General features: G+C 37.6%; 1 protein-coding gene across 9 annotated transcripts in view; it reads left to right on the top strand.

Annotated features, from left to right (window-relative positions):
- The first annotated feature begins 6,285 nt into the window (after positions 1-6,285).
- Positions 6,286-19,877, top strand: part of hectd4 (HECT domain containing E3 ubiquitin protein ligase 4) — a 113,935-nt gene continuing 100,343 nt past the window's right edge. For 7 of the 9 annotated variants that reach the window (XM_089124633.1, XM_089124599.1, XM_089124678.1 and 4 more), the window contains exons 1-3: positions 6,287-6,859; positions 15,186-15,784; positions 19,070-19,159. In XM_089124633.1, coding sequence (XP_088980759.1) covers positions 6,713-6,859; positions 15,186-15,784; positions 19,070-19,159 — 836 coding nt within the window. In that variant the 5' untranslated portion in view covers positions 6,287-6,712. Of the gene's footprint in view, positions 6,860-15,185; positions 15,785-19,069; positions 19,160-19,877 lie in introns of all 9 variants that reach the window. The other 2 variants (XM_089124540.1, XM_089124490.1) reach the window with 2 other exon arrangements.

The raw sequence follows: 19,877 nt of genomic DNA, 5'->3' as shown, positions 1-19,877 counted from the left end.
AAAAAGTCCAGATTGCAGTGGGCTAGATTTGGACCACAGACCAGATTTTGGTGTTATTGCCATACAGTATTTTTATATTAGGTGTTTAAGTTGTGCCCAGAATATATATATATATATATATATATATATATATATATATATATATATATATATATATATATATATATATATATATATATACTGTATATATATGATATGACCAATATTCCAATGAAAGGCTTTCAGTTTTAGGTAAATGGTGCACAACATAGAAAATATGGTTGTAATGTACTGTAGCTTTGTAATTGTAATTGTGTTGCAAATTCAATGAATACACAAACTTGGCATGTGATGTACTGATGCACAGTTAAATTAAGCATTCCACAAGGGACTCAGAGTTTAAGATGTACACACAGCAATTTACACCTGAAAATACTAATTAGTAGCTAAAAGCATAATCAAATTAACTTCAAAATAACTGAAAATAAATTCTTGAAATGACTTACAATTAACATGAATAGGAGGAGGAATGTGATGGTTTTTCTGAAAGAAGAAGTTTTTTTTTTTTTTTTTTTTTTTTTTTGCATATTAAAACTCATATGTGTTGTTTGCAGGTGGTAATGATAAAAACTGTAAAAACAAATGTGGCAATATACTCAATATGTAATGTGTGGGCAGATGAATTTAGACCGTGCATATATTAACAGATATGGAATGTCCTTGTAAATAACACAAAACCTAATTTTGCCATGTTTTTTTTTTTTTTATTTTTTTTGCACTCTAAACAATGCTAGATTGTTTTAATCCAAATAAAATATGGACAAACCCAAATGTTGGGTTAAAAATGTAATTTCAAATTTTAACCCAACTTCAACTTTCACTTTCAACTGTACATTTTTTAATTGCATTTTTAACTTTTGGGTTTGTCCATATTTTACCCAAATTTGGGTTGAAACAAATCAGCATTTTTTAGAGTGTGTTTTTTACATTTAATTTATTTTAATTTTATTGTGAGAAAAAAAAAGTTAATTGTGCATCATGTCTGAGAACCACATCTATTGTTGCCACAAAGTCTATACAAAGTCTTTGCATTGGCAGTTTGGGGATTCAACCAGTAGGTGCCAACAAAATTCATGTAATTAATCTCGAGTTAAGGTGGAACAGAAAATGATGTGCATTACAATTGCAATTATACTGTCCATTATGATGCATGTGTTAGATCACTATATTTAATGATTAATTCTACTTAAATTCTCTATAAAAAAAGTAGTTTTTTGAGGGTTTTACTGCATTTTTTGTGCATTAAAAGGGTAGGAGTTACATAATTGTGTTGTGTATAGTCCAAAGATTTTATATTTAAATAAGAAAAAGGATTTGTCTGAATTTCAATTTCACAAATGCTTGTTTTCTCTACCAGTGGTTTTGTTTGTCGGTTTCAAACACAGATTTCTAAAGGAAATGATAAACTCTTAAATTTTCAATATTATTAATTTTTTTTTTTTTTAGTCTTGGGTAAATAAGGGAACATACAAAAGAGTCAAGTATATAATGAGGGAAATCTGTTCAAAAACGGTATTAAAAAAATTCTTAAAGGGCTTTTTTTCCCCTTGAAAATAGCATCAAATATATTTTCAGTAGTCTTTTGTGTTTTTAATGAAATTCTTACAGACCCTTGTTGATTGAAGCAAATTTAATTTGTATTAAGTATTAACACAGTGAAACATCCAAGACACTCATTTTGCTCTCACTTCTCCAAAAAGTTTCAGTCAAGGTATCATGGTAACACCCATGAAGCAATTTTCTTCTGCTATGGAATTTGATACTTTTGATATACTGTCTGACAGAAACTTGGCCTAAACTGGAATACTATAAGCATAATCCTCGCCTGAAGTGTCAAGAAAGAAGTGTTTCTGCAATTTAATGTGGTATGCTTGGCATTACTCATAGAGCATGCTAAACATTTTGTTCATTTGAAGTCTTTGCCAGGTGGATATTCTCATGGACAGATGATAACACCACAGTATTGGAATCAGAGATAAGTTTAATTTTTTTTTTCTGTTATTGTGGTGGAAATTCACCAATAACATTATAGTCAAGTATAGTTTAAAAAAAAATATTTGTCTGAAATCGCAATCCAGGGTGTCTCTCTAACAGCCGAAACATATATCTCAGAGAGCAACAAAATGAGCTCTAATGAAAACAGAGTATTTATTCAGTAAAATCTTACATATTAATTTATCATTGAACAATTAGATAGGCAAAGTTAATTAGATAAGCAAGACTCCAATTAGTGAGACTCCACTGTTGCTTAGTTATCAATGATCGTGTGCGCGAACTCGACACTTGACTACTGTGGACTTCGACCGAAAACAGGAAGTAAACATCATTTTTATTAATAAATTTCACATCTACTGCAGTCAGATTGACTGTGGTCACTCACTCTTAATAACACCTCTCACATGGCTGTTTACTCGTAATGACAAATCAAGGATGTTAAGAGGCTAAAAGCAGTAGAACTTGCCCCATTGAAGTAAACAATGTGCACATTTTTAAAAGAGGATAACACGGTGTATAGGAAACACCGATTTTGTCGTTTTTGTCTGTACTGACAGCACTCCAAATATACAAAAAAAATTAAAACCATCAAAATTTTCTAAAATATGGAATTCCAAAATATGATTTAAACACTAAAGATTGCAAATAAGACTCAACACGTTTCACAGTCAAGTGAATTAGAGAATCTTCACTTAAAAAAATTAGAAATGTGAGTTACATTATTTTGATTTTACCTTACACACGTTATACATTTACTCCATATTGGAAATGAGGGGTGACATTTTAATTTAATCCACTGAACATTTGCTATTTAGGTTTCGTGTGCAAAATCTAGGTACTAATATGTCCCCATTAGGGCTAAATATGGTACAAAGATGTCCCCTTGAGTGTAGGGTTGCCAACTTTCTGATTTGGAAATAAGGAACCCCTGAAATTCATACGTTTTTTTTTTTTTTTTAGTTAAATTAATTTTATTTTCAACAAAACTTATAGCATTCAAAACTCATCGGCTTACTTAGACTGTGTTTGAAGAAAAATAAACACAACTGTTTTATGTAGCCTTGTGCGAACTTATTCAATAGAATTAGACTTCTGGAATGTTCTTTCAAGTGCAAAAAAAAACTATATTTTGAAGCCTATATGTAAAACACATGTCATTTGCAGCTGCACATGCAGTCGTGTATATATATACCTGCATATATCTATATGCCGTCTAGCTCACTCATAGGCTGTGCTGCGGCAACTGCACATCCAATGGCATGAGCGCCTCTGACCTGCGACCAATGAGACAACTCTACGTTATTGCATGTCAGAGCCCGCCAAGGGGGCGCCAAGTCCCCGAATTTTCATTCATAGTCTATCTGACATATATTAGAAGTGTCTGTCATGGATTTCCACTGAACTGATTCCCAAAAATACGGAACAAAGTGCATTCCGTATCAGTTCAATATGGAACAAGACTTTTATGTGTCAAATACGGAACGATTCCGTATTATACTGAACGGTTGGCAACCCTACTTGAGTGTAATGTCTTAGAGACAGCTGTTAGAGTCTTAAAAGTACTATTTTTCTGACTTTCTATTTTGATAATTTTCCATAAACCGAGTTTAAAATGATCTAAATGCACAGATCCTCCAGCTTGTCTGAAAAAGATGATATTAGTTCCACAAGGTCAGTAGCTGGGCAACACAACTCCCTTACATAATATATTATCATCAAAAAATGTGTTTTTTGATATAGTGAGATATACACTCACCTAAAGGATTAATAGGAACACCTAATCAATTTCTCATTAATGCAATTATCTATCAACCAATCACATTGCAGTTGCTTTAATGCATTTAGGGGTGTGGTCCTGGTCAAGACAATCTCCTGAACTCCAAACTGAACGTCAGAATGGGAAAGAAAGGTGATTTAAGCAATTTTGAGCGTGGCATGGTTGTTGGTGCCAGACAGGCCGGTCTGAGTATTTCACAATCTGCTCAGTTACTGGGATTGTCACGCTCAACCATTTCTATAAAGAATGGTGTGAAAAGGGAAAAACATCCAGTATGCGGCAGTCCTATGGGCGAAAATGCTTTGTTGATGATAGAGGTCAGAGCAGAATGGGCCGACTGTTTCAAGCTGATAGAAGAGCAACTTTGACTTAAATAACCACTCGTTAAAACCGAGGTATGCAGACTTGAGGCGGATGGGCTACAACAGAAGACCCCAGTACCACTTAAAAGAGGCAACAATTTGCAAGAGCTCACCAAAATTGGACGGTTGAAGACTGGAAAAATGTTGCCTGGTCTGAGTCTCGATTTCTTTTGAGACATTCAGATGGTAGTTCAGAGTTGGAATTTGGCCTAAACAGAATGAGAACACGGATCCATCATGCCTTGTTACCACTGTGCAGGCTGGTGGTGGTGGTGTAATGGTGTGGGGGATGTTTTCTTGACACACTTTAGCCCCCTTAGTGCCAATTGGGCATTGTTTAAATGCTACAGCCTACCTGAGCATTGTTTCTGTCCATGTCCATCCCTTTATGGCCACCAAGTACCCATCCTCTGATTGCTACTTCCAGCAGGATAATGCACCATGTCACAAAGCTTGAATCATTTCAAATTGATTTCTTGAACATGACAATGAGTTCACTTTACTAAACTGGTCCCCAGAGTCACCAGATCTCAACCCAATAGAGCATCTTTGGGATGTGGTGGAATGGGAGCTTCATGCCCTGGATGTGGATCCCACAAATCTCCATCAACTGCAAGATGCTATCCTATATCAATATGGGCCAACATTTCTAAAGAATGCTTTCAGCACCTTGTTGAATAAATGCTACAAAAATTTAAGGCAGTTCTGAAGGTGAAAGTGGTTCAAACACAGTCCTAATAATCCTTTAGGTGAGTGTAGTATAGTCTCCATAAAATGTGTCTTTTTTTCCATTAGAAAAAGGTTTATAGGTCAAAGACAGAGATTTCTGTAAACAGTATATATATAATCAGGGATTTGAGACCTAATGGGGAGGTTGTGTTGTTTCTGCTTCATACTTGAGTAACATTGGTTTTAGGGCTGCCAACTCACGCAATTGACCCAGTTCTCACGCTCTCTCATTCAGTTACAAAAGGGAAGAGGAGGGGGGATTATGTTGGTTTGTGACATCACAACATTTAATGGGAAAGCCCTCATTTCCAGTCATGCAGCTCTGCAGGACAGAGTAGCAGTTACCAGATCAGTGGGCGAGGCCATAAACAGAGGGGCGTTTTCGACCGTGTTACCTGATTTGTTCACTCACAGTGAGGGTAGGGTTTAGTGGTGGGGTCTGGTGAAGGGCATCCTTTCACGGAATGATTTATAAACACCAACCAGTTTGAAAACATCCACAAATTTAGAAATGTCCACATTTGTTTCGCAATATAAATATATAATTTTTTAATGAATATTTTGAATAAAAAATGAAAAACTAAATAAACATGATATACATCTCTGTCATGTGGCTGCGCATGAGGCGTCAACAAGGAAATAGATCTTATAATTCTAAAATATATTCTAAAATAAAGGTCGCCTTTAAAAATACATATATACGAGCCCAATGGGCTATATGCACGCATAAGTTCCGCATTTGACGTAAGGATGCTCGTCCATTTCCGGTTGTGTAGATTAAAGCGGAGGAAAACCGAGGAAAACGGGATTATGGCAGAGTCTTCAAAATTTACTGACCTCCCGTCTTTGAAACGAAACGTACATACGTTTAGATGTAATTTTATATATAGTTATGTTTATTTAATATAATTTTAAAAAGAAGCATTAACACAACGAGAGGTGTCTGTTTTATCTGTTTTTGTGACTAACGTTTCTTTAGTATAAGTATAAAATTCAATATAAATTCTCGGTATTGTATTGGACTATACGATCGGCGGAAGTTATCGAGCATCCTTAATCCTTCACCGGAAATAACGCCGTGCATAGAGCCCATAGAATTATCTTTCGTCGGCCCCTCCCCGTAAACGGCGATTGTCCAATCACACATATCAACCTGCTCTTCCCGTCATGGCCATCTGTCGCGCTGGTCGTGTTTGACCGTGTTTGACCATTTGACGGGCGTAGAAACAAAAACTGGGGGGCGTGGCTTTTGCGAATTCCATATAAAAAAAAAAAAAAAGATTAGTCATTTTATTCCATGGTGACTTTAAGAGAGGAGTGCACCCATCCAAACAAATCGTCGAATTTTATATAAAAAAAATAATATAAAATCAATGACACATAATTGAAGGCACTTCATGAAATTCAACGTGTGTTTTATAGGCTACAAACTGAACTGGTTTAGTATGGTGTCTGACTGACAGCTGGAGAAGGTTTATAAATGCGACTGAAGCGCCGTTAGAGTCAGCGCTCAGTCTCGAGTTAGCTATACGCGAATATCAATACAGGAACTGCGCATTTGTCTCAAGTTAGTAAACCCAGCGAAATTTGTGCATGTGTCACGCCCACCTTCCCGATAACACTAGAGCCGAGCTGGCGAATCGATCTGCAGCGTTCAAGCGAGGCCTCGCATGGGCGTCGTACACCGTGATCGCGCCGCGCGCTCAGTGATGATGCAGGATATCTGTCGCCGGCTCAAGCTGAATCTGATCCTGTCGTACGTTCAATTTGATGTTTGACCACTTTGCATTTTGCCTCGGAGGAGAAAGAGATGGGATCAGGTGCTGTGGATTCTTCACAGTGGCTGTCAGTGAAGGAAGAGACTATTTTCCTTCACGATGGACTAATTCGGGTCACGGACCTGGCAGAGCTGCCCAGTGAAATCGGAGTGTCTGAACAAGGGGAATCCGAGCAGGAGGTGTGCATTTATCATATTTGTTTATTTATTTCAGAGGAACCTCTATATTGCTAGATGTGAACTTGATTAGCTTAACACTAAAGTTAACTAACTCGGTTGGGTAATGTTCGGCCAAAACAGGCTTGTCAGGTAGCAGCATGCTAATAATAAGAGGTTGTTGTTGTATTTCTTCAAGTAAATGAAGCACGCAATTGTTTTAACACGTGTTCAATCATTTATCGTGTCATTCTGTTGATGTTAGTTCGTGTAAACATGCGCGGACTGTTGTCAAGCCCGTTATGAGTGAAGTACCATATATTATTGCTAAACATAGATGTTAGCGTCCAAACGGTTTACATTGACGTTAATGAAGCTTATTAACCCTGCCTTGAGGTTGTTATTTCACATTTCTATGCCGTATATAATGACAGTTACACAGTTCTTGCTTGTCTCTGATGTTTGACGCGTTAGCATAGCTTCGACAGGCTAGTAGGAGGAGTTGAATCTCTCACTGGCGTGTGGCAGGCAGCTATTGACCTGTCCGTTGGATTCATGTTACAAGCGGTTACAATTCTAACACAGGACGTCAAAAATACTTGTTAAATACAACCCATAGTTATAATAGTAACATCTATCTCTACGATGGGGGTTCCCTCAAACATGTAATGTTGCTCACTGTTATAGCAACACTAATGTTGTCCTAACCAATGTCATTTCATAAGTAATTTATTAAAGTAAACATAAAAACAGCAATAGTCGTGTTAAATTGCGATTATTGTGTAGTTTAGTCACGGCTAAAGGGCGTTTGCAATTCGCATACTATCCACCCTTAGTAGTATCCCAGATTAGAATTAGTGTGCCCCAAATAGTAGTCTGAAACGAAGGATGACAGAATGGTTTGCTTATTGTGGATTTGTGTGGGCAAAGATTATTATATTAAAGGAAACCTCTGCGTCTGTATCATGTTTTGTGTATCATATATCAGAGGTGCAATTGTAATTTGAGTCATTAGTTGTGTCTTAAATGACGCACTATACACTATGCACTTCCACTCTGCACTTCCACTCTGCACTTCCACTCTGCACTTCCACTATGCACTTCCACTATGCACTGTACCGCAGGGTTTTTAAATCTTTTAGATGACTCGGACCCCCAAATATGACCCAATTTATACTTTGAAAAATTAAAATTGTAAAAATAAGTTTAAAATATAATTCAGAAAGCTACATTATTACATTTCACTCTTTTGTTAATGAGTGTTTGTTTATTCATTTATTCACTAATTTGTTAACCTTTTTATTGTATTGAAATTTTTTATAAAATGAATCCTTTTTTTATTGCCTGTGTTTGAAGGGGTTGTAATCACACATTACAATGATCCACTTTTTGGGTTTTGCTATTACCTCTGAAGGCCAATATTCATATTCTCCGGGTCGGATTTCCTGCGAAATCCATCAGATGTGATGTGCATGCGCGCTCCCGAGCCTCTCTATCCTTACAGTCAACCATGCGACCAACGGCACTTCAGCTGACGACATGGAGTCTGATAACCCCCCAAACGTCCTGACTCCAACACAAACTCCATATATATATATATATATATATATATATATATATATATATATATATATATATATATATATATATATATATATAAGTTTTATCTGCTCAAGCTCGTCAGGCAAAACGTGAATCTGATCTGATCGATGAAAACGCGGATCAACATGGTAAACTCTATTGAAACTGCATGAAACATGACATGAATACAAAAGAATGTTCCAGGATAAAAAAAAGTAGGTGCTTTAGGATGTAATTTATTTTATTTACTAGATCTATTGACTAACGTCACTCATCCCACTACTACCATATTGTTAATACACATTTCCAGACACGTTCAGTTTACAGTTATGTTACTTCCTACGATCTTACTGATACACTGAAATTGTTCAGTTTATTTCACTAACCGTTTTCGTTATCATATTATACATTCACCTATGTTGACATTGCTGATTGTGAAAGATACACAAATAGTTAGAGAAATGGCTTATGCTATATAACATCACATGTCGGCTAAATGCAGTTTATTGTAACATTATCATGGATGCCCAGACAGCAAACTGACATTGAATCAACGTGGAAACGACGTCTCTCATGACATTGAAACAACGTTGATTTGCTCATCGAATTAACGTTGAACCAACGTCAGACGCGGCATTCTTCAAAGCTAAATGAAATCGAAAATTGGTTTGCTTTCATAACGTTGAAACAACGCGTTGATTTCAAGTTGATTTTCCGTTAGTTTTGAAAGAATGACGCATCTGACGTTGGTTCAACGTTAATTCGATGAGCAAAACAATGTCAGATCAACGTTGTTTCGATGTCATATTTCCACGTTGATTCAATGTCAGTTTGCTATCTGGGTGAGCACAGGGCATTAGTTCAACGTTGTCAAGCTGATAAAAGTAGGCTATTATTGTAACTGCAGTGGGAGTTAATATTAGTTTCCAGCATGTTGTGTGATTATTTCGCCATTGCGTTGAAAGTCTCAGTGTGGCCGGTAGTGAATGCTCGCTCTTGTGATCGAGCACGCACACGAGCATGAGCACTCTTGTTGCATTCTGAAACATCACTAGCCTTACTTCGTCATACTCGTATTCTAGTGACAATATGAGTCTGAAACCGCTCCGTAGGGCTTTGATTATGAGGCGTGTCTTAACTGAACCAGGAAAAAAAAAACCCTCTGCACTCAATTGGATAGACGGTAGACCTACAACCAATCAGAGCAATGCAGTAAGTCAACTCCTTTGCATAGCGCAGTTTTCAACTACAGAACTTACTTATTTTAGAAGTTAAATAACGAGTGTTGCTTCTTTTACTGACTCCTCCATGAGTGCGACCAAAGGAGAAACCACAACGACCACAGGCTTTTCATTACCTCCCATCTTCTTAGCGACCGTCAGAGCCAACTGATAAGTTACACTTTTCCCGAATCATGTAGGAAGGACGGCAAAAATTTCTTTCCAATCGACAAATGGCTTGATTTCAGTTTTCTGTTTGTCTTATTAAAATTAATGCGCTGTCGATTTATTTTACAACAGACGCGACAGCGGAATCTATACATCTCAATTCTCCAGCTGCAGTCATCTTTGAGGGAAACCAGTTAAGCGCTCTTTGATAGCGTGATGATTACGTCCCTGCAGATCACCTGTCCATCATCATATAAAGCCCGCCCTGGCAATTTGATTGGCCCGAACGTTTCTTGTCTGATCATAGTTACTCCTCAATGGATCGAGTCCAGACCGAACTTCCCGACCAAAAAATGTTGTGGGCGGAGTTTGGGCTGGCATCCAGGCTAAAACATCACCGCTAGAGGCCGCTAAAAAACGCATAGAGCACCTTTAATTGTATTATTTATTTATACATTTTTACACAAATTTTCTGAACTCGGAAAAAATGGTTGCAAAAATAAGTTACAGAATTTGACATCATTGCAGTTTTATTCTGATTTATAACGCCTGGTCTTTAAAGGTTTAGTTCACTCAAAAATGAAATTTGTGTCATTAATTACTCGCCCTCATGTTGTTCCAAACCTGTAAGACCTTCGTTCATGTTCAGAACACAAGTGAATATTTGATCATGAAATCCGAGAGCTTCCTGAAATCGATATTTTGTGCATCCCTAGTTAAAATAGTCTATGCAACTACAGTGGTTCGACCTCAATGTTACAAATGGACGAAATGTATCTCTTGCGTGTCAGTCGTCTTTGATTCCAACGTAGAATAGAGCGCAAACTGGGATATACCTGCTGTCAGGGTCTGTCCCAATACCACACTTGCGGTCATTGCACTTGACAACTTGTCTAATAATAACGTATTTGCTGCATTTTGGGTCAATTTGTCCTTTTGATTACCTAATGCAACACACGTAGGGGTTGTTCACAGAACACGTTTTTTCATTCCACTGCACTACTTTTGTAAACGCGCTTTTTGTTGGTTATGTTTGACCATTGTGTCTCGCATCCTTTGCAGCATTTGTAAAAATGCGGCTCTCAAGTTAAAAGACGTTCAACTTTTAAAAACCGCATCTGTAGACGATCGCTTTTTTTTTTAGTTCTGCTAACCTGCGTCATTACGTTTTTAACAGCAAAAAGCATTCTTTGTGAACTGGACCTTATACTGTTGGACTTATACTGATTTTTCACAATTTAATTGATTTTCAATACTTTGCACTTTACAATAATAAAACTTGTAGATTGCTGTTCAGTAGTCCCCATGTAACAGACATCGTAATTTAATTGTTGTGCTTCTAAGTAAGTGATATACACCAATAAATCCACATCTGAATTCAAAATAACGAAAAATATATAAATTGTTTAAAACTTATTTATGGTATCACAATGTGAAACCATCTTTTGCTGTGTCCGAAATCACCCACTACTCGCTATATAGTGGACTATATCGTGAGCTCGCCATTTTGTAGTGCTCTCCGAATGTATAGTTATGATTATTATACCCTATATAGTCCACTCAGTGTATCCCAAAATGCATTTTGAAAAGTAGTGTACAACCGATGGTCACTAACCCAAGCCCTACATACCATCATGCATTGCGCTGATTGTAAAAATAAGTTATAATCATGTGTGGAGTAGCGCATTATAACAGAAACGGCCAGAAATGACATTTAGTTTTTACATTTTGGAGAAATAAGCTCAATATAATGTAATGTATTTATTTAAAAAAAATCTATTTAGCCCAGAGCCGGCTCAGCACCAGCTGACAGATGTAATCAAGTGCGCAGAGAGACGATCGAGTAGTGTCCGAAAGTGGTGTTTCTATTATGCTGGTGAGCTCACTATATAGTGCTCTACTCCCTATCCCCTACATAGGGGGTAGGGAGTAGTGGTTTGAGTGGAGATTTTGGACACAGCATTTGTCTTTCTGCTCACTATTTATAGATGATAATTTTGGCCTATATGGCATTATATAGATCAGCCTTTCTCAAAGTGGGTGCCGCGGCACACTGGGGTGCCCCCTAGCTGTGTCAGGGGTGCCGCCAAAAAATTACGTAGGCTAAAAAAAATGTGAAAAAAAAAAACAGAAAAAAAAACAGCTGACATTTCATATATAAATATATTTGAATTTACATATTTACATTCTTCTTTTTAAACATATGAACATATTAATAAAATTGTAAATTCATTTTAGATAAATATATAAAATTAATCATAAAAAAAATCCGTCTCACAAGACCGAAGCAAGACGCACCCAACTTGACGCAAGTGACGCAATCCATAGCAACGCGTTATAGCAACACCTCAGACTGACAGAAACGTAAAAATAAACGTGAATTTAGGCCACTTTAGTTACAGCATTATGGATCGTTTTTTGAAAAGAAAATCCCCATAAGAGCCGGGGATTTTTATTTTATTTTATCTGCATCGTGCACTTCATTCTTCTGTTCTCCTGGTCTGGATTTGTTATTGGGTTCTTGTATTGGGCGGTCCACCTCTTACGGTTTTATGGCATTTGTGTCTCTGATTAATTATTTTGTGAATTACTTTGCAAACCTGTGTTTTTAAAGGTGCTATAAAGTTTTTATTATTATTGTTATTTACAGTTCATATTATGCTCTGTTCATTACTGTTCTGTCTAACTAAACAAGACATTTGCATTTAAATTTGGGTTATGCAGTGTTTTTAAATTATATTTTACACTGGGGTGCCTTGAGATTTTATGCACTTTTGATAGGTGCCCTGACTGAAAAAAGTTTGAGAAAGGCTGATATAGATCAGTGTTTCTGCAATGGGTCAAATGCCCTTCCACCATTACAGTACAACTCGGCCATGTAGAAACATTTTGTAATTTAGAAGGGATTTGCTTTTTGTAGCACTGAATAACAAGACTACAAAGCACTCCAATACAGGCCGTGCCCATCTTAGAAACATCTCCAGAATTCCTTTAAATCCATCTGCTTGTTTCTCTTGTTTGTTGCCATCTTGCTGTTTCAGTGTTTGCCATACAATTGCCATTGTGCACTTCCAATCTGTTGTATGCCTTTATTTTGATCACATCCAGCTTCCTTAATGCCAATTTCAAACATTTTCAAAATGTCTGTCTTTTAGTTGATTCTACAAGTGAAATTCTACAGGTAGGACAACACACAGGTAGCTATAGTGAATCTAACCAGCATACGGCCAAATGTTTGTGGCATTGATGAGTTTGAAGTGATATAATTTGCAATTTCCCTATATGCAGCATTAACTTTTTCAAGATATCAGCATAACACACAAAGAAAATGTGTTACTGAAATGTCTTCAAAATGTATCAATTGTTTTTAAAGGGCACATAACACACACAGATTCTGCCAATCTCAGGTTAATCTTGAGTACCTATAGAGTTGTATTGCATCCTTTAAATCTCCAAAGAGTTTTTAGTTGTATCTGATTTTTAAAAGACAGATACGCTGTACCCATTCTTATCGAAAAACGGCCAAGCTCCTGGAGGCGTGCTGTTGGCGGAGCTAAAGCGTCACGCACAATACATCATCGCATTATCCCTGGATAACTTTTGATTCACTATACGTCTGTGTTATTTACACTATATGCACTTACACGCTGATTGCCAACAAAACGCTGACATTTGATGTTACTTACCGCCTGCAATTCCGTGACCAGGATATTTTATCTCAGGGACCGCTCCATCTTTCAGTTACAAATGATCTGCAGATCATGTCGAACTGGGCCTTATTTATAAAACATTTGTCACCGAAATGTCTGGAACAAACAAACACACTTGCACAACTCGATTGCTGCCCCAGAAAAACAAACTGTTCCCCAAACAGTGGGTTCTTTGGGAAGCTGAACAAGGCTATATTTCCCTCGCAACTAAAAACACACTTTGGTGACATTGATCTCGTGGTCTAAAGACAAAATGGCACGGCTGCCGGCGATCTCCTTAACCTTAATTTCTGTTACACGTTGATGGGTGTTGCTCTTGCTCTCGCTTAACAGTGTAAATAAGTCCGAATAAATGAAATAGTATTAGACATCCCCTTTAATAAATTGGGAAAAGTATAAATCGTGATCGCTATTAATTATGCAGCTCAGTGTTATGGTGCACATCACTGAAAGTAGTGAGTCAGATGTTTATCCAGTAACAGCATAAACATCTGACTCATTACTTTCAGTGATGTCCATCTTGAAATGAAGATGCTGTGTACTAAAGGTTCTTGAAACTTAAACCAGTGTCTTTACTAAATGATTGGAACCACCAAGCGTCACATTTTACTACTTATACTTGTTAAACACACAGCAAATTTATTTTAGGATTTATAGTGTAATATCTGGATTAATTACTCATTTATATTAAATATAGTTGCCAGAAAGATTTTCAGTATGCCGTGGAAGGCTATCCACAACCTAAAAATGAGCAAACTGTCTTATGGGGATGGTTCAGGATTATGGTTGGGTATCGTTTGAATTTGAACGATTCTGATTCCGATTCCTTGTTTCGATTCCGGTTCCTAACGATTCTCGATTCCGATTCTTTTAAGAGGCAGGGTCAAAAAAGTCTTGCGAACCAACGACCTTTCTGAAGGAAATACTCCTTCTGTAAAAATACTCCTTTTGTCACAAATTTTGCATTTTGCCGAGATTTCGTTATTTTTAGAAAAGTGAAGCCACACTTTGGATCGCCGACGTAAGGTACTCATGTTCGACTCGCGTGGTTATGCCAACACTTCCGGTAGACGCTTCTTCGTTGGTGTTGTTCAGCGGTTTCTTCTTCCGCTCGGCGGACTGTGAATATCGAAACATTTTTTTTATTATTTATTTATTTTTATTTTTTTGTGAATATCGAAACTAGGAATCAAAATTTTTACTTTTGAACGATTCCGGGAAAAACGAAAAGTTAGTCCCGGTTCCAATCGATACTCGATTCTCGATACCCAACCCTATTCAGGATATAGGTTTTAAATAGACATAAAAATGAAAAATCATTTTTTCACCCATCATTTTGTTCCAAACTTGCATGAATTGCATTCTTTTGCTGAACACAAAAGAAGAAGAAATGGGGCCAAACTATTTGGTTAAACCATTTTCTTCAAAATATCTTCTTTTATGCTCAGCAGAAGAAATAAATGCATACAGGTTGGGAACAACTTGACAGAATTGACAGAATTTATGGGTGAACTGTTTTTCCCAAAACAAATTCACAAAAAAGTTACAGTATTCGGGTTCCATTGTGTACCTGGGGTCCAATTAGACAGCAGTGAAGCAAGTAACTCATGTTCATTTATCTTTGGCCAAAATAAGCCTCAACAACTAGCATCAAATTCATTGTTCTTGCAGATCTTGACGTTTGAGACGAAGAACCCAGTGGAGCTGGCCGAGCGCCTGCGAGCAGTCTGTGGAAACCAGAGCAACGCTTACGCAAGACTTTTGGAGTACCGTCTCAATGCGCTGCGTGGCCTGTGGGGAGCACAGCGACAGCTGGCCCTGGAGGAGCAGCAGGAGCATGAAGGAGTCCTCCCGGGGACCGGCGGAGGGGCCGACGAGGAGGCGCTGGCGCTGCTTAAGCGACAGGGCTTCTTGCAATCTCAACATCACCACCATCCTCACCACCCTCCGATGCCCACCGGCTCTGATCAGGCACCGTTTACCTCACGGGTCGGCCTCCTGTTGGTCTTTCCGCTACTGCAGTCACAAACGCGGCACGACCCTGCACTCTGTGGTGTCACCGCCGAAGTCTTGCTCGCGTGTCTGCGGGACTGCCAGCCGCTGAGCCTAGGCAAGGAGCCTGCGGACTGCCTTAATGGCCTGGAGAGGTTGCTTTGCTCCTGGCTGGAGGAGAGGAATGAGCCGGAAGGTCTGGCACAGGCGAGGCTGCTACTTACCCAACAGCAGAGACAGAACGCAGCTGCTGCACTCGTGGCTCTGTCGTGTGCAAGGTGAGTGCAGCACAATGGCCGTTACTTTTTTAACCTTTATTGTAGTTTGATGAGGTAAATGTAATTGACGAAGAGTCTTCAGGTGAAAAGATGGAGTGGATTGAAGGGTTAGTTCACCAAAATCTGAAAATTTTCTCATTATTTACACACCCGCATGTCATTCCAAACCTGTATGAAATTCTTTCCTCTGCTATAGATATTTTGAAGAATTATGGTAACCAAACAGTTGTAGGGCTTCCATAAGATGGGAAAAAAAGGAAGTCAATGGTGGCCCACAACTGTTTGGTTACTAATTTAAATTATCTTCTTTTATGTTCTACATAACAAAAAATTCATACATGTTTGGAACGACATAAGGTGTGCAAATGACAGAATTTTCATTTTTGGCCGGACTATCCTTTTAAAGACACTATAGGCAAAATCAATGTTGTTTTTTCATTCACTTTTTTGGGCTATTTTGCTTCAATGACATCTCTTATTTCAGACTAATGGAAATAAACATTTAAGTGTTTATTACACTCCTTCTATTTGGGTCTGTGGATTTAAGTTACAATTAGAGCCCGACCGATAAAGAATTTTGAAGGCCGATATTGATACAAATATTTGCTGGTTTTAAAATCCGATATTCCGATATATCGGCCGATATTTATTTATTTATTTATTTATTTATTTATTTTTTTTTTTAGAAATGCGCAACAAAACATTAACCGATTTACCTAACATTAGTTATTTGTAGTTATTTATGAGTTTTAACTAAAATAATATGATAATTTTAAAAAGAAACTTGTTTCTTTTATTTTCACAACAGAACAGACTGATGATAGTGGCATTAGCTAGCTTTATGGTTATCTAGTCCAGGGGTTCTCAACTCCAGTCCTCGCGACCCACTGCTCTGCATATTGTGTATGTCTCCCTTGTTTAACAAACCTGATTCAGATCCTCAGCTCGGTCTCAGTCTATCCTAACGAGCTGAGGATCTGAATCAGTTGTGTTAAATAAGGGAGACATACACAATGGGCTATATGCATGCATAAGTTCCGCATATGACGTAAGGATGCTCGTCCATTTCCGGTTGTGGAGATTAAAGCGGAGGAAAACCGAGGAAAATGGGATTATGGCAGAGTCTTCAAAATTTGCTCCCGTCTTTGAAACGAAACGTACATACGTTTAGATGTAATTTTATATATAGTTATGTTTATTTAATATAATTTTAAAAAGAAGCATAAAAATAATGAGGGGTGTCTGTTTTATCTGTTTTTGTGACTAACGTTTCTTTAGTATAACCATGGAGTATAAAATTCAATATAAATTCTCGGTTTTTCATTGGACTCTACGATCGGCGGAAGTTATCGAGCATCCTTAAACCTTCACCGGAAGTACCGCCGTGCATAGAGCCCATGTGCAGAGCAGTGGATCGCGAGGACTGCAGTTCAGAACCCCTGATCTAGTCTATGATGAGCCATAATTTAGCAATGGATTACGTCATACTGCAAATTTAATTAGAGCCCGACCGATAAAGGATTTTGAAGGCCGATACCGATTAGGGCTGTCAACGAATATTCTAAATTCGAATATATATTCGAATAGTTTTAAAAAACAGAAATTCGAAGGTGAAAATTAATATTCGAATTAAAAAAAAAAACGCCCGCGCAAGCAAAGGCACGGCTGTCTGTTTTGCGAGTGGCCGTGCACGCTGCCTGATTAGGGTTCAGAGACAGGTGTCTCTGGCAGGTGTCTCTGGCACAGCGTCACTCACTGCAGAAAGTGCAGAGCCCAACTCGACCGCAGCAGAGAAAGTGATTTTAACCCCCCAAAATGAGTGAGGCCGCTGCCGGACAGACACGTGATCGGCAGCCCGCTGAGAAAACTGCGTTATCTGCTATGGTCTCTTCGGAGACACGTATTGCGCGGACAACCCAGACCAGGACATCAATTTGCTGCTTCAAAAAGAGATGTTAATGTATGAACAAGAGTCTCCAGTACCTGCTCAACAAAATCCTCTCATGTGGTGGAAAACTTTGGGCTCTGGGAGATACCCTCACATCGCCCAGATGGCAAAGAAATATCTTTCCATCTCCGGATCCTCAGTGCGCTCTGAACGCGTTTTTTCCTCCGCTGGGAATATAGTAAATAATAAGAAATCAGCACTGGCCCCTTCAAATGTGGACTGTCTTGTGTTTTTGGCAAATAACCTGTAGACCCGACGGTGACAGTGCGCACTAAAAAGACAACGGAATAAATTGCCGTCAGTTTTTTTTTCTTCCTTTTTTTTATTCAAGCACCAAGAATGTAAGTAGCCTTTTTCGTTTTTAATAGTTCTTTATTTTTTTATGAACCTCAGGGTAAAGGCGTTGTCACATTTCTCGGAATTGTGTGCCTCATTTTATTTAACTTTAAACAGAAACAGCCTGTAGGCTAACTAATTAGATAGGCCTATCGCGTTGGAGCGTGAGGTTTGCAGTCTTGCCCATTACTTTGTTGTACTTTTTTGTGTAGGTAATACGTTATTAAATATGTTTAAAATTAAATAAAGTACCTATACAAGTAGTTATGCCTCTTTGTATTAATTCGTCCTGTTAATGACGTAATGCGCGTCATTGAAAAAATGCGCAACCAGATATTCGAATAGTTCGAATATTCGCATTTTTTTTTCGAGGGAATATTCGAACGTAATTTTTGAGCAATTTTGACAGCCCTAATACCGATACAAATATTTTTGGCTTTTAAAATCCGATATTCCAATATATCGGCCGATATTTTATTTATTTAATTATTTCTTTTTATTTTTTTTAAACTGGACATGATAGTCACAAATTTTGTCATGCTTATTTGAGTTAAGAGAACTAATGGCGATGTTCTTTTAATTGTTATTCAAGCAATGTATGCATCATTTTCACAGTGAAAACTTTTGAATTTTTCTGAACACTTGTAATACAAAACAATTGTCTTTCTGTACTGTGATTAATCAACTGGGCACATTATGGTGATTTACGTTAGTTAAGTTTTTTTTTTTTTGTCTCTCAGCACAATTGCCCCAATTGCTAAGTATGGTTCTCTCAATGTATTTCTGGCCCTGTCTCCGAATCAGTCACGAGTTGTAAGCTGAGACGCATTGCTCTTTACAATTCGTACTAAAGTGACTTAGTGCATCTCCTTCGACCACTTTTCATCTGATATGTCTAGGGGAGAGTCTCTCTTGATTTCATCAGTACATGCATCTCTATGTCAGTCAAAAAAAAATGTACAAAAGAAACTCGAAACATTTTCTATTGTGTCTGCTTGCAGGGGCTCCCTCAAAACGTTCATTCATACTGTCCACCTGCTGCAGAAACAGACAGACTTGGGTCAACTTCCAGTGGCTGATGTTCTCTATAGGTGAGATGTGTCATACAATTAATATTTGAAGACATACAGTTGTGTTAAACAAAAAAACAACAGTATCTTATAATCTGTGTAGATTCATTTACTCATACAATCTACATGCTAAAGTGAATAAATGTTTGCCGCAATTTCCCGCATTATAAACACAATATTAAAATTATGCCCAATACGTGTAATCCCACGCTGAAATTCAAGCCCTTATACGCACAGCATTAAACTACTATTGTTAACTAATCAATTCCACACACCGATACGAACAGTTTGGCCGATACCGATTACCGATAATTCTTTATATTTGAAAGCCGATGACTGAAATATTTGCCGATAAATCAAAATTAAATTTTTTAAATAATTTTTGAGATCCTGATTACGAAAACAAAGGTCTCACTGTTAAAAGCCATGTCCCAAGCACACAATTATAATGTTCTCAGTATAATTTAATGTAGCCTATATGCCAGACTTGCGCTGCACATGTTGCAAGTTAGCCGTATTATCCTTTTTTGAAGTGATTCCAATTTTATTTCAAGTGATTCAAAACCCTCATTGCAAACAGTGCGCATCTGAAGCGTCTCAGCTGAAGGAAATAATCCATTATTTATTGTCTTTAATATATCGGCCAAATTTTCTTATTAGGCCGATAACGATAACATTAAAAATGAACACATATCGGCCGATACCATTATGGTGGCAATATATTTTGCATCCCTACTCT

The sequence above is a fragment of the Pimephales promelas genome, chromosome 1 (genome assembly GCF_988280905.1).
Source record: "Pimephales promelas chromosome 1, fPimPro1.hap1.1, whole genome shotgun sequence".
Classification (NCBI taxonomy): Eukaryota; Metazoa; Chordata; class Actinopteri; order Cypriniformes; family Leuciscidae; genus Pimephales; species Pimephales promelas.
Note: the sequence above shows the minus strand (reverse complement) of the source record. Positions and strands in the feature narration are given on the sequence as shown.